Genomic DNA, 13,709 nt, shown 5'->3' on the forward strand with positions numbered 1-13,709 from the left:
TCTATTGTTGGGGCGCGAGAGAGCGTCGCGTGCGTTAAACGTGTGCTCGCGGGAGGCTCGCGGTAACGTGCGCGTGTTCGCACTGCATATATATATATATAAATAATATTAATACAAAACTAAGTAAGCAAATAAATCTTCAAATACAACATGTGTTGTATATTCAATATTTAATATAGAACAAACATAGTCAATTCATGAAGAGGTGATTCTGACACATTTATACATTTTTTTAACAATCTTTTTTTGTCTCCTTGGGAGTGTTCACTAAATGTATTAATATTAGTATTTAACTCATTTTGTTTTTATTAAAATGTCTAATAATATTAAAATGTTCCTTAATTTTTTTTTTACTTTACTACAGATTATACGTTTATGTCACAACGGAAGTGCCGCCTACCTGCTTCCGGCGAATTCACAACATCCAACATGTCTGCCGCCATATCTTCCCTCGTTTCGTACGGTAGCGATTCTGATTCAGAAAATGAGTCGGAGTCTAACACCAGTGCCGAGAAAGTGGAGTCAGTGGACCCAGATGCCACGACTCACCTTAAACCTTTGCAGTCTGGACACACGATGTCTTTGGTTGTTCTCAATTCAGCCCCTGAGGTCGCCGTTAAGGTAAGCTAACTAAATTAGCAAACCGTTAGCTTAACGTTAAAGAAAACACTAACCTAGCTAGATTATCGAAGTTAGGTGCTATAATTTGCACTGAGTTTAGATAAAACGCAACGCTACATTAGGTCGAGGGAAACACTGAATAAGTAATGTTTTAATATGAACCGCTAACAATCGTTGTCAGTGATACGAAGCAAAACTTGTGTCGCTACTTAGCGGGAAACACTGAGTATTGACCAAGAGGCTATTGTAGTGTGTGGGATCTTATGTGAAAGAATAATCAGCTTATATTGTTATCAGTTGCCTTATGAAACATATTGTACTATAATGCTCGTCCAACATCGACAGCCCGTTTGCTGATTTGTATGCTTTTTATTTTAGGAGTCAGTTGAGACTGGCACACACTTGGACCCTTCGTTGAAAGAAGTCAGCTATAACCCAACATTTGACACACTGTTTGCACCAGAGGTAAGTCTAAAAGTCTCCGTGTATCTGTGGCACGTTTAGAAGGATACATACAGTAATTTAACATATATTATAGTTAGTTAGATAATTAAATCTGATGGGACGCTATGTTTTTCTGTATTTATTATTGATATTACAGTCGCATTTTTACCTAATCTACTTCCTTTGGCTTTATCTACTTAACCTACTTCCATATCTTTTGTAATATGTTAATTTATGTGACTTATAAATAATAATAAAGTGTCTTAACCTATTTGTCTGTCAAGCTAATTACTGTTACCTAAAAGCATGCTTAATAGTTACACTATAAAAAAAAGGGGTCAGGTAAAAAGATTTGTCCCTTGTGATTTCTCATAAAAGTTTCTTATTTTGCCTTCTTATAGTTTGGACCCATGAATCCATTTAAAACCCAGCAGATGGCTGCCCCCAGGAACATGTTGTCTGGCTATGCAGAACCAGCTCATGTCAACGATTTTATGTTTGAACAGCAAAGGAGGACCTTCTCCACCTATGGTAAGCTTGTGTCTCACCTCAGTCCAGGGTTTGGTCAGTGTTGTCAATATATGGATTGTGAATATTAATAAGCTTCTTACAACTCTCTCTACTCTGCTGATAGGTTATGCTTTAGATCCTTCTATTGATACACAGGATGTATCCTCCAATAACTACATTGGCGCAGTGGATGAGGCTGAGAAAAATAAAGGTAACCATTAATCACATGTTATTTATTATAAGTTTCCTATTTAAATACAATTTAAACTCTGTTTATTGTTTTATGGTGCTTAATGTATTGTGTAAGAGACATTCACAATTCTAACATATAGTGATGTTTCCTCCAGGGCTAACTGTGTTTGAGAGTGGACATAAGAAGTCAGAGAAAAGAAAAAAGATCAAAGGTGGAGATGCGGGAGAGATTGACGGTTTCCTTGGACCATGGGCAAAATATGTAGATGAGAAAGATGTAGCCAAACCATCTGAGGTAATGCTTCATATATTATTACAGAATTTTAAAATGTGTCAGAATGCTGCTTATTCATATAGTTAAACAACTTACCACTTAATGTGGTATTAAGGCTAGGAAAAAACGGCACACTCTAGAGCCCCTTTATACAGAAATCCCACAATATGCATTTTAAGAAGGTGGCCTCTTCTTTAACATGTGCTGAAGCCTCCCTAAGGGTGCTCCAGTGTTCATTTTAAACAGATGCCAGCACCCCAGTTTTAGTGAAACAACGTATAACACGAAGGTCAAATGAATATACATTACTTTCAAAACGTTACTGGTGAATGAACTGTGATATCCTTTTACGATAATCTGTTGTGGAGCAGAAGAAGTTACTGCATAAAGTTTGCGTTGAAGTAAGACTGAGGTCAGGTTAAACATAATCTTTAAATAAATCATAAACTTTACAATTAAAATTTATTTTGTTTTACAGGATGAGCAGAAAGAGCTGGATGAGATCACAGCCAAACGGCAGAAGAAAGGAAAGAATGAGGAAGATGCTCCAGCAGAAGAGAAGACTATTCTCCACGGTATTGCTGTCCCCTCCAATATAGTCTTAACAGATATTGAATGTTTAGTTTCAGTTGAAGAAGGCAGTTCGTAAAAAAAACATTCACAACATACATTGGTGCCTTTCGATTTTATTATTAGCTCTTTCTCATTATATAAATTTTGCCATGTTGTCATAGGATTGTAGGCATTTATACATTTACACATTTTTTTCTGAGGATTTAGGGAATGTGTGCCTAGTAATAACATAGTGTTTAGGACCGCTACATCTGAAGACATGGGGTGGCTACAAACTGTTCATTCAAGCATATAATCCACATGTGCTCCTAGTTTTTACATTCTCTCTTTTTTTGTTCTTGCAGTTAAAGATATGTATGACTACCAGGGCAGGTCTTACCTCCATGTTCCTCAGGATGTGGGCATCAACCTGCGTTCTGCCGAAGCTCCAGACAAGTGTTACCTTCCTAAGAAACAGCTTCATGTCTGGTCTGGACACACAAAGGTCAGTGGGAAGGAACACAGATGTTTGTGTGGCTTTATGTACATTAATGATAATGTATATATCAATTAAGAAATATTTCTAGACAAGCTTTGCTGATTTTAGCAATTAAGTGTTAAAAATGACCCTGATATGCAAAATGAGTAGAGTCAACATAGATGTCTGTGCGTGTATAGACAGAAATTACCATCAAACAGACATAGTAGGAATTTCGAGGGCAGTCTGTAAAAACCTCCTGGGTATATTTGAATAAAATTATAATAGCCATATGCAATCAGCTTGTTCCTGAAATATCAGAGATTATTCTGTCACATTCAAAAACACCGTCTTCGTGGTTCAAATATAAAGGCAAACACAGGGGTATTCCAAGAAATATGCGATTCACGCTTCAGATCTCCCAGCATGCTTCAGGGAGAGAGAAGTCACTGAAGTTGTAAATTGGCTCCTGTCTGCTTCGCACAGCAAGTTACAGCCTTCAGAGCCTAATTTGAAATACAAAGAGGTTTGACAAGATAATAAGAGTGCAAGTACTGATGTTAAGATAATGGATGGAGGACGGCCCATATGGTGTCACCAAAGTTTTTGTAGCATATTTTGGAGTTTGGTAATTTGAAGAAAGTCATCCTAATTTAGTAACCTGAGGAAAGTCATCCTAAGTTCTGTCTCTGTTACAAACGTGTGCGTGGTGTGGCACACTCAATTTGCCCATTTCATTATGATTCAGCATATCAGTTTCTCCTCTCTCTTTGCACCCAGGGTGTCAGTGCTATCCGACTGTTTCCTAGCTCTGGTCATCTGCTTCTATCCTGCTCCATGGACTGTAAGATCAAGGTAAAATTTGAATTGTTGACTTTTTCGTTTCTACTAGTTCAATTAGATGTCGTGCTGGAGCACGGCACATCTGTTTTCACTTCACAGTTTTATCTTCTTTCTTTTTTTTTGCGCAGCTGTGGGAAGTGTACGGCGAGAGGAGGTGTATCCGGACGTTTATTGGTAAGTGAGCAGAGTTCTCATCAAGCGTCTCCACTCAGAATCATATCTTGAATTTTGATATGGTGACTTCACAATCTGTGTATGAAATGGTTCAAGTAAAATAAAAAACATGATGAAATTTGCTTCCAATTTCTAACATTTTATAAACAACATTGGCTCATCAGCAAACATGCTGATATGGAAGATGCTCGAGGTCTTAAATGCAACCTGCCTTTTGGGAAATGCCCAGCAGTGACAGGCTGTGAGCTCAGCGAGACTGTAACACTAATGACACATCTACTGACCGCTGACAGGGTGTGTGGATGTTTTCTTTTGGAATAGATGCAGTGTGGGGGGTTTAGACTAATGCATGCAGGTCATTCTTACACTCGTCCCGCAGACAGCAGCCCGGTCAGAATAGAGATTGTTTGCAGCTGTGGTTCTGCTTGTCAGCTCCCTCACAGAATATGCATAATTCAGCAGCCCAGGGGCAGAGGGGAACGAGGGACAAGGGAGGGCACAAGACATGGAGAGGAGTCAGCGTAGTAAAAGATTTAGTTTTCTTTCTTTGACTCTTCTTTGAAGTGATAGTGTATTTCTTTTGTTTCCTTGTTTTCTTATTTATTGGAATGATCTTTAGAAATTACATCGTTATACTCAGCAGGGTTGGGGAGCAGTTCATAAAATATAAAAGGTTATGGGGGTTGTGCATGTTATTTTGTGTGTTTTTTCATGTTTAGATGCAGTCTGACACAAAAGATATATTTGATAACGCTTTCCCTGTTCAGGTGTGTGTGTATTTGTGGTCCCCTGCACACACAAACCATCAACACTCTACAGCAGCAGAGTTGTCTTTGGTCTGTCAGCAAACAGAGTCAGAGCAAGCGAACAGGCAGACACTTGGCCTCAGTGGGCTCCGTTATCGCTGTGGAAACGGTGTATGCCCGATAAAAGCCAGCTTTAACAGGGGAGGTGTCTGCATGCGCCGAGCCCACAGGGACCTCTCGTCACCTATACTGCACAATAAAAAGTCATTGGGTTGCAGAGATCTGGATTAGGGAGAGAATAAGAAAAGGTGGCGAACAGCTGAAAAGACAGATGGAGCATGTAATGTGTTTTTTTTTCTCTCTCTCTCTTTCCAAGCCTTCCTTTTTAAGATTTCATTTCCCTCGTCTTCCATAGCCCACATGATCTTTTATACTCAACAAACTGTATTTCCCGTAACGAGATCCGTCTCAAATGAACTCAAAATGGCGTGAAAAGAATGTAGCTGGGGGAGACTTGGCATTTCTTATTTATTTATTTCTAATGTGTGTGCAAATTTTGTCTCTCTGCAACAGGCCACAGCAAAGCAGTACGGGACATTTGCTTTAACAACACTGGGACCCAGTTCCTCAGCGCTGCCTATGATCGCTACCTAAAACTCTGGGACTCGGAGACAGGTGGGCCGGAACACTCGTATAAACGGGCTCTTTTCCACAGCCTCATCTTGTGTTTCTTAAAAATTGACAATGTACGGGGCATGAATGAGACGTGCTATATGTCCTTTGATTCGATAGAAGGATAAGGCCAAAAAAACGTTGGTATAACTAATTACATCCTCAACTGAAGGGGTGAAGAGGTCTCAATCCAGCAGAGGGCAGAAAAGAGTTAAATCCCCCACTTGTTGAAAACAGAGTCCTCTTTGTAGTCATCTTCCAAATACTTAATGTCCTACACAGATAAGAGTTTCTCACTTTTCTTATGGGTAGTTGGGGATTTAGCGTACTCTGATGTTATCTACAAGAACTGATGGTCACTGACCATCTAATATATCCCAGACTTTGATATACACCTATGTTCCATGTTAATCGTTATATTCAGATGTGTATATTTTGACCAATGTGTCTTTTCTGATGTTGAAAAGCTTCCATTCTAATCTTAAGGGCCTCTTGGAGTTGCAATCTTTTTAATATCCTGTATTCTCCGCCTTAGCAGTGGTGGTAGCATCATCCTGTGGTGACTCAGTTCTGTTGAATGAGCACAAGGAAACAGATTTTTTTTGTGTTGCAGCTGAGGCATTGTCTCCTGCAAGGGAGACGGCATACAGCCTTGAAAGTCGTACACTGTGTTTTAAAATTTTACACATAGTGAGTTGTACCTTTCTGAACAGTGTGGATTATTCTGGGGCTCTGACGTTCAATTTACTTCCCTCCACAGGCCAATGTATCTCCCGCTTCACCAACAGGAAGGTGCCGTACTGCGTCAAGTTCAACCCAGACGAAGACAAACAGAACCTCTTTGTTGCCGGGATGTCAGATAAGAAGATTGTTCAGGTAAAGCCGACACTTGGTGCATTGTGAGCAATTAAATTCAGCTCCCGCCTTCACCTCGTGGTTATTTCCCAGTTGACCAAGCAGATGCACACATGAATTTCTGTGTATACCCTTTGCGCCCACGGGAGCATGAAATACACTCTCTATATCCTGGTAATATAGAGTAAGAGTGTGTATTGATGTGTGTATATGTGTGTGTGTGCGCACAGCGAGAAGTTTAGGGGCTGACAGGACTATAGCAGAGTCATTTATCACAGGCAGCATTAGAGTGGGAACGAGGCAAAGAGAAGAGAACTATCTGTGGCAAAGCAGAAAATCATTAAATACCAAATCACACTATCACAAAAACAGTTTTCTGAACAATTAACCCTGAGCATCTACAGATAAGGTGGCTGTACCAGTCTGAGAGAACAAACAGTTCCTAATCATCAACTGTACGACTAGCAAAGATGGCAGCTGTTTTATTTCATTTTACTTCCAGTGTCAGCAGTAATTGAAAATATGCCAAGATGTTGATGTAACTGCCACAGAGTTTGTCTCCTAATCGTCCAGATGAACAATAGTCGTTATCACAGTGTCAGGCACAGCAATGAGTGTTAAATCATTTTTAGAACAGATGGCTGATCTTGAGATAACCCAAAGGGTGTGATTTAAAAAAAAAAAAAAAAAACGAAAAGCAGAAATAGATTTGGTATTAAAGTGTTACGATAAGAATGCATATGTGTAGACAACACGTGTGTTCGTGTGTAATCTAGTATAGTCATTTCAATGTGTTGACACAATCAACACTCTGCTCTGTGAGTTTCTATCGCTCTCCCAGTAAGACAGATTGAGATTATTTCAATATTTAGCATTGCATACGACTGAAAATGTGCATTTGAACACATTTGGCTGGATGTTTTGTTTTGGGCTGTAATAGATAAGTGTGTTCACCTCCATTCTGACGCTTTCCATCTCTTTGACTTGTCGACAGTGGGACATTAGGACAGGTGAGGTAGTTCAGGAGTACGATCGTCACCTGGGAGCCGTCAACACCATCACCTTTGTTGATGAGAATCGCCGTTTTGTCAGCACGTCAGATGATAAGAGTCTCCGAGTTTGGGAGTGGTAAGTACAGGCTTAAAGCAGCCTGAAATACTGATGCAGTATTTGGAATTTGAGTGCATTGTTTTATGTGTTGTATGATGCAGCTTGCCAGTACTTAGTGGTTAAAAATGGAAGACTGTGGTTGGATTTGGCAGCAGCTTGAGGAAACTCGCTATCAAAGAAATTGAAGCTAAGAAAATTTCTGTTGTTGTACAGGGTTGCAGCAGGGCATTTAGTGTGATTCAAGCAGTGTAAATGCTGTGGTTCAGTTGTTTGACACCTTCATGTAGCTGCAGCTTGGCAACATCAAGTTGCTTTGTGTTTTTGAATTTTCTGTGCAACAGACAAACTGAGGTCAAACATTTAAAAGCAAACTATTCTGACTCAGCGGGCTTGCTGAAGGGGTCTTGTACTGATCCTTTCGTGACTCGTGTATAAAAAGACCAGACGTCAACACATATCCAGACGACCCCGTCTTGGACAGTTCAACCAGCTGTGCTGCCGCTTTGAGTCATGGCTTCTGCTGGAACTAGCCTGTTTTATGTGCATCTGTTACATTGTGAATTTCTTGTTGTTTTTTTTTTTACTTAAAGCTACATTTCTACTTTGACAGTGGTCCAGCATTTACCCTGTAAGCCTGCTTCCTGCATCCCTGCCAGTTACATATTATAACATTGGTGTGTTGGCATGACTGACGGGTCAGACAAGATTTAAAGCTAATTTCCTTTCAACACCTAATTTCTTTTGGAGAAATACATTCCCACACCTCATTACCAAAACCATTTTACAAGCTCGTTCATTTTATTTTATTATTTAGAAATTATTACATTATGTCGTGCTGCAGCTCTACACTTAGTGGACAACTGAAGCGGCTTGCAGTTGACCGGAGTTCCTGTGGTGATAAACAAATAGCGGTATTTATTACTCAAAGAGGATAAATATTTAAAGACCAGCTGATAAAGAAAGTTTCTTGTGGAATCTTAGGTGACCTTGTGGGAATGAACTAGTAAAAAGGATTTTTTTTTTTTTTAGTCGAAGTGGAGGATAGAATAAAATGTCAACAGGACAAAATGGAACATATCCCGAGAGGTTTTCCACACTTGTTTCGGAGGGGATATCTCTCACGGGCTTTTTTAGTTCAGCGTGGGAACAAGCAGGCGAGTGGTATGTTGAGCCAAAGAGTGGCTTTGCTGTCCCTCTTTATCCCACAGATACCACCTGGCTCGCAGCTCTCAACTCCATCTTCGAGCTAACCCTCCCTCAATTGTTTTCAAAATGGTTTTTAAGTTCATACTGACGCTTAAATTCAATTTAATATAATATATCTAAATATCTTTGCAGTGGTAATGACTGAACAAAAGCAAACCAAAGCTTTTCTGTTTTCACTATTGTCTCAAGCTCAATCAATGTGAAACACAGCAAACAACAATCAGTCCTCTATTATTCATGGACATCTCCAGTCTATAGATTGTCATGTTTTCCAGACAACAAAACATTCGCTGCAGTTATATCTGGAGAGCAAAGTTAAGCTTGGTATGCCTGCAGCCTTTAATGGCCCTTTTAATTGTGACTGGCTGTGCTCATGAATTCTAGTGTTTGCCAATTTGTGCATTTCTCACACAACTCTTTCATTCTTTAGAGTCTATTTTTTGTGTGCTTGTATTTGGCGCAGTCGCTTCTGGCTTACTAATCAGAGAAAGAGGCAGAGACAAGGCCTCAGTGTAAGCAGATAGCAAGAAGCGTTTAGGGTTATTGCTCTTTAGCCCTCATGTGATGTAAACACACACAGAGTAAGAGGGGAAAGACACATTAATGGCACTCATTCACTTAGTTTGCAGCAAGTCCCAAAGATCAATAGCAAAATAGTAGAAATTGGCATGCTATCTTCCTGGCAGATACACACTGCACTGTAGATTTGATAGATCTCTGCAGACCACTTAATAGCAAATGGTCAAATGTCCTGTCTCACCTAAAGCAGACATGCAGCAGAATGTAAAAGATGGCAGCAAGGCCGAGGAGCGAAGCAGGGATTAAGAAATAATTGGTTCCCGGTACAGTCTCCAGTGCATCAAAAGCGTGTTTTTCCTCAGATTGTGTTATTTACATATTGTCGCTGTTAGGCTGATGCTGCCTGCTTTTTTTTTATCCACCATAGCTGTTTTCTCTTCAGTAACAAGCTGCAATGGTAAACAAACTTCTTTGGTTAATGTTTTCCTTTGACTTCTTGCTTTAGGGCTGCTCAGCTTGTCCTTTCATCCAGCGTTGAAACCATCTCCACATATATTGACATTGCTTTGTGCCTTTTTCAGGGACATCCCCGTGGACTTCAAGTACATTGCCGAGCCCAGTATGCACTCCATGCCAGCTGTGACACTCTCTCCCAATGGTGAGTGTCCGATCATGGCAGAGCACACACAGACAAGCACATACTGTAGTACAGAGGACTCTGGGGATAAATAAACCTAAAGCTTCCAGTGTTGGCAGTTCAGTTAATTGAATGTATAAATGGGAATGTCCAGAACTCATCAGGCTCTGGCAGACTCAGGCAGTTTTGATAGATGGATATCATCTACGTGATTTCCAGTCGTGTGTCTGTTTACTCTGGGTGTGCCAGCTGTCACAAACGTCTCATTGAGCACTGTTAAAACACTATAATGTGTGCTAATGCAGCGGGGTGAGAGAGCGAACTACAGAGCGCACAGCAGCCAGTACGTTCGATTAATGACATGCCAGTGTGCGTTAGCGAGAAACGAGAGGAGCTGTAATGGGGGGAAACAAAATAGAAAAACAGTCATAACTCTTTGTTACACCAGAGTCATTGATGTTTGTTTTTAAGAGCCCATTCATTTTCAAGCTCAAGACGAGGAGAGGCACTTCACCACTATTAAACAAACTATAGTATAGCATAGAGTATACGTGCGTAACTCTACATATAGACCTCATTATATACCTTATACAGTATATTCAGGATTATAGGAAACGATGATTTAGATTCCATTTGTTAATAGAATTGTTTGACATTTTGGGAATTGCAGTTATTCATTTTCTTACCTGACAGTATTATAAAAAGGTCAATACAACTGTTGCACCTGTCGGTGAATATGAGGCTACAGCCAGGAGTCTTTACTTGTTGACGACTTGACTTGCTTAAGGCTCTGGAAGATTTTTCACTCTTATCCGAACGGTTTCCTTGGTTTTAATTGACTGGTGGGGAGTCCCAGGCAAGAGGTGAGATAGGAGGTGAAATCTTCTTGAAGGCAGGGGGGAACTGAGAAAAAGCCATCATCATTGAACGCGTACCTTAACGTATACTGGCAAGTAAAACTTTGGAAGGAGCTGGTGATCATCACGTTTTCATGTACAGGATTCACTGATGGGGTCACTCATCTGTCATCTTTTCATTTTTTTGAGCTCTGTGTGTGTGTAAGCTCTGTACTGTGTATCCTTCGCTTGGATACAAACAAATTAAAGTTGGACTCCACAAGACTTAGCTCCACCCTGTCGACTGTTCATCCTGTCCCGCGGCAGTCTTTTCTTCCAGTTTGCAAACCTTATTAGGGTTTTTGTTGGCAACTCTGTCCACGATGCCAGCTGACCTGAGTCTCCTACGCACACTGTCTGTGCACATTCATTTCTCTCTTGTTTTAATTAACAATGCAGCCAGTTCTGGAGCAGCAAGGCATCTGTTTCTCAAGGAGGGCATTCATGGGTGTTCACTTCCACTGCATTATCTGTCTTGACTGAATCCAGTTACAGCATGTCTCTGGAGACTAGAGTGACTGTAGTATATAGAAATGTTTAATTTCTTGACTTTACCTCCGATTTTTGTCATTATTTCTAGTTTTAATTTACACTGTAGAGACAGCTCGCTCTTCCTGTTTAGGAAAATATAGTGGAGGGGTCAAATATAAACGTATTTGACTTTGTAATCAGTCTTCTGTCGTGGAAACTCCTTTCATGCGCAACTTACTTCCTTCAATCTCTACCTACCTTGATTTCTCCCTGTCATGTACTCACTCACAACCCTTGGGCACCATTCTTATTTGTTCCAACACAGTTTGTTTCTCCTCAGTGTGTGAATAACAAATGCATTCTTGGTAGGAGACCGTTCGGTATTCTCTCACGCCTAAATGGAACCCAGCGTCCTCCTCTTTTTTCCCTCTTGGCCATCTTTTGCCATCTTAATGAAAGAGAGCGTGAGCAGGCTGGTGAAATTGGCCGCATTGTTTTCCTTCTCCTGCACCTTTTGCATTTGACATTTGTAGACTGTGGCGTCTTTTTCATTTGCTTTGTGAGGGACGATGTACGAGGAGGACACTCACACCGACACTAGATATCTTTTTCATACCACATTAATTATTTCCAACATGTCTCCTTTGAAAATGTGCAGCGAGTCGTGTAATGCTTTGACACAGAAGCGCTGCTTCTTATCACTGTGTAGTGACTCTGAGAGTGCTTTTTGTGAGGAGCTGAAATTCTCTGTACAGTCGTTGTTAACTGAGCAGTAACTAATGAAATACCTCTTTTCATTTATCTTCTAAATTGTGTTTATCTTTCCGGTTTAAAAATGGCAGAATGAGTTCAGCGTCTTTTTAAAGTGTCGTTAACCTGAAAATTGACTTTTGTCTTGGGGCATATATCCACCAATTATCACTTATTTGTTGGTGAAAAATATTTGACTCTACTTAATGTACTACTAGAATGGACTTGTTTTACTGCCAGGTTTAGAATATACTAAGTGTACTAAGCATCATGAAACCACATCAAATATATTAGTGGCTGCTTAAACATCTGGCTGTAGAGAAATATGCTAATCGGGCTTACTTAGCAAACCAGTAAGCACGTTCAAACGCGTTGCAACTAATTTTAAAGCTTTAAAATTTAAAGCTTACTGTGCATGATAATCTAAAAGGAATCTTTTCACCCCTCAAGTTGTAAGCATTTTGTACTATGTTACCATTGTAGTATTGAAGTACTGTGTAGTGCCTTTGACATTAGCAGTCATCTTAATGCTGTCTGTCTGTTTGTCATTCCAGGTAAATGGCTAGCATGCCAATCTATGGACAATCAGATCCTGATCTTTGGAGCCCAAAACCGCTTCAGACTGAACAAGAAGAAGGTCTTTAAAGGCCACATGGTGGCTGGCTATGCTTGCCAAGTGGACTTCTCCCCAGATATGAGGTAAACCTCGTTACTGAAGCTGGATTTGGAGACTCTCACATCATATTTGTAGTTCACAATAGTTAGTAAAATATTTATTAAATGCTGGATTGTTTGGCACTCGTGAAGAGAGGAAATGAATGAAAACCAGAATAGGCACTAAGTGTGAAAGTGCAAAGTAACTGGGAAAGCTTGAAGTAATAAAAATATACCTCTGCTTGATAGAGAGCTGTGGAAAACAACCTCTTCTATTATCTCATCTCTAAACTCCTAGATCAAAGTACAACAGTCCAGCACCTTAATTTTTAGCCAAGACACCCATTAAGATCTTCTCAACCACCACCTCCCAAATATGTTAGCAGTTGCCTTCACTTCTCTCCAGTATCCATGGCAACACAGCAACTTCTGGCTAGACTAAATACCAAAAACTCACACTCCCACCTTTTGGCAGGTGAAGTGGAGACAGAAATCATTTTTAGCAAAGTGCTAATCTTTCCATCCTCACCCCCCCCCCTCTCTCTCTCTCTCCAGCTATGTGGTGTCAGGAGATGCAGATGGAAAGCTCAACATTTGGGATTGGAAGACCACCAAGCTGTACCACAGGATCAAAGCTCACGATAAGGTGTGCATCAGCGCCCTGTGGCATCCACATGAAACGTCCAAGGTCATCACTTGCGGTTGGGATGGACAGATCAAACTGTGGGATTAGATCTGTCTGTGGGCGTTTATTTTTAGAGACGGAACGGGACTGGTTGTCCCCTGGATTTTGTGAAAGGTGTTTGAGTGAAAGCCACAAGACTGGTATCCAGTCTTATTGTAGCAGTGTATTTTTGTATCCTGTCATGAGAGTTCAAAGATAAACTCATGTAATATCTGTACAAAGGTAAACGTAAACATACTTGTTTCCAAATGTTTCTACTCCAAAAGGCACAATAGATACATGTTTTGTTAGTTTAATTTCCAATGTCCTTTGTATTAAACCTTTGTGGTCCTTGGTAAAATTATTTGATTTTAATTGTATGACCATCCTAATGTGGAAATAAACATTGTGTACATTTTACCCCTTAAGAAACTGAAGCTT

The 13,709-nt window shown here is 40.2% G+C and overlaps 1 protein-coding gene across 1 annotated transcript; it reads left to right on the forward strand.

Moving 5' to 3' along the window:
* The first annotated feature begins 416 nt into the window (after positions 1–416).
* On the forward strand, positions 417–13,688 carry cdc40 (cell division cycle 40 homolog (S. cerevisiae)). Its single transcript, XM_026341012.1, has 15 exons — positions 417–621; positions 1,000–1,086; positions 1,467–1,596; positions 1,700–1,786; positions 1,923–2,062; positions 2,520–2,616; positions 2,959–3,098; positions 3,852–3,926; positions 4,043–4,088; positions 5,408–5,509; positions 6,267–6,382; positions 7,356–7,489; positions 9,778–9,854; positions 12,505–12,649; positions 13,160–13,688. Exons 1-15 carry the CDS (start codon positions 430–432, stop codon positions 13,335–13,337), a joined length of 1,746 nt encoding a protein of 581 aa, XP_026196797.1. The 5' UTR covers positions 417–429; the 3' UTR covers positions 13,338–13,688.
* The last annotated feature ends 21 nt before the right edge of the window (positions 13,689–13,709 follow it).

The sequence above is a fragment of the Anabas testudineus genome, chromosome 24 (assembly GCF_900324465.2).
Source record: "Anabas testudineus chromosome 24, fAnaTes1.2, whole genome shotgun sequence".
Classification (NCBI taxonomy): Eukaryota; Metazoa; Chordata; class Actinopteri; order Anabantiformes; family Anabantidae; genus Anabas; species Anabas testudineus.

Bases quoted from the DNA above. Each gene is read 5' to 3' on its own strand.
- cdc40 (XM_026341012.1), top strand. From the start codon at position 430: ATGTCTGCCGCCATATCTTCCCTCGTTTCGTACGGTAGCGATTCTGAT. The intron at 9,855-12,504 runs GTGAGTGTCCGA...TTGTCATTCCAG, and splicing joins TGTGACACTCTCTCCCAATG to GTAAATGGCTAGCATGCCAA. The intron at 12,650-13,159 runs GTAAACCTCGTT...CTCTCTCTCCAG, and splicing joins GACTTCTCCCCAGATATGAG to CTATGTGGTGTCAGGAGATG.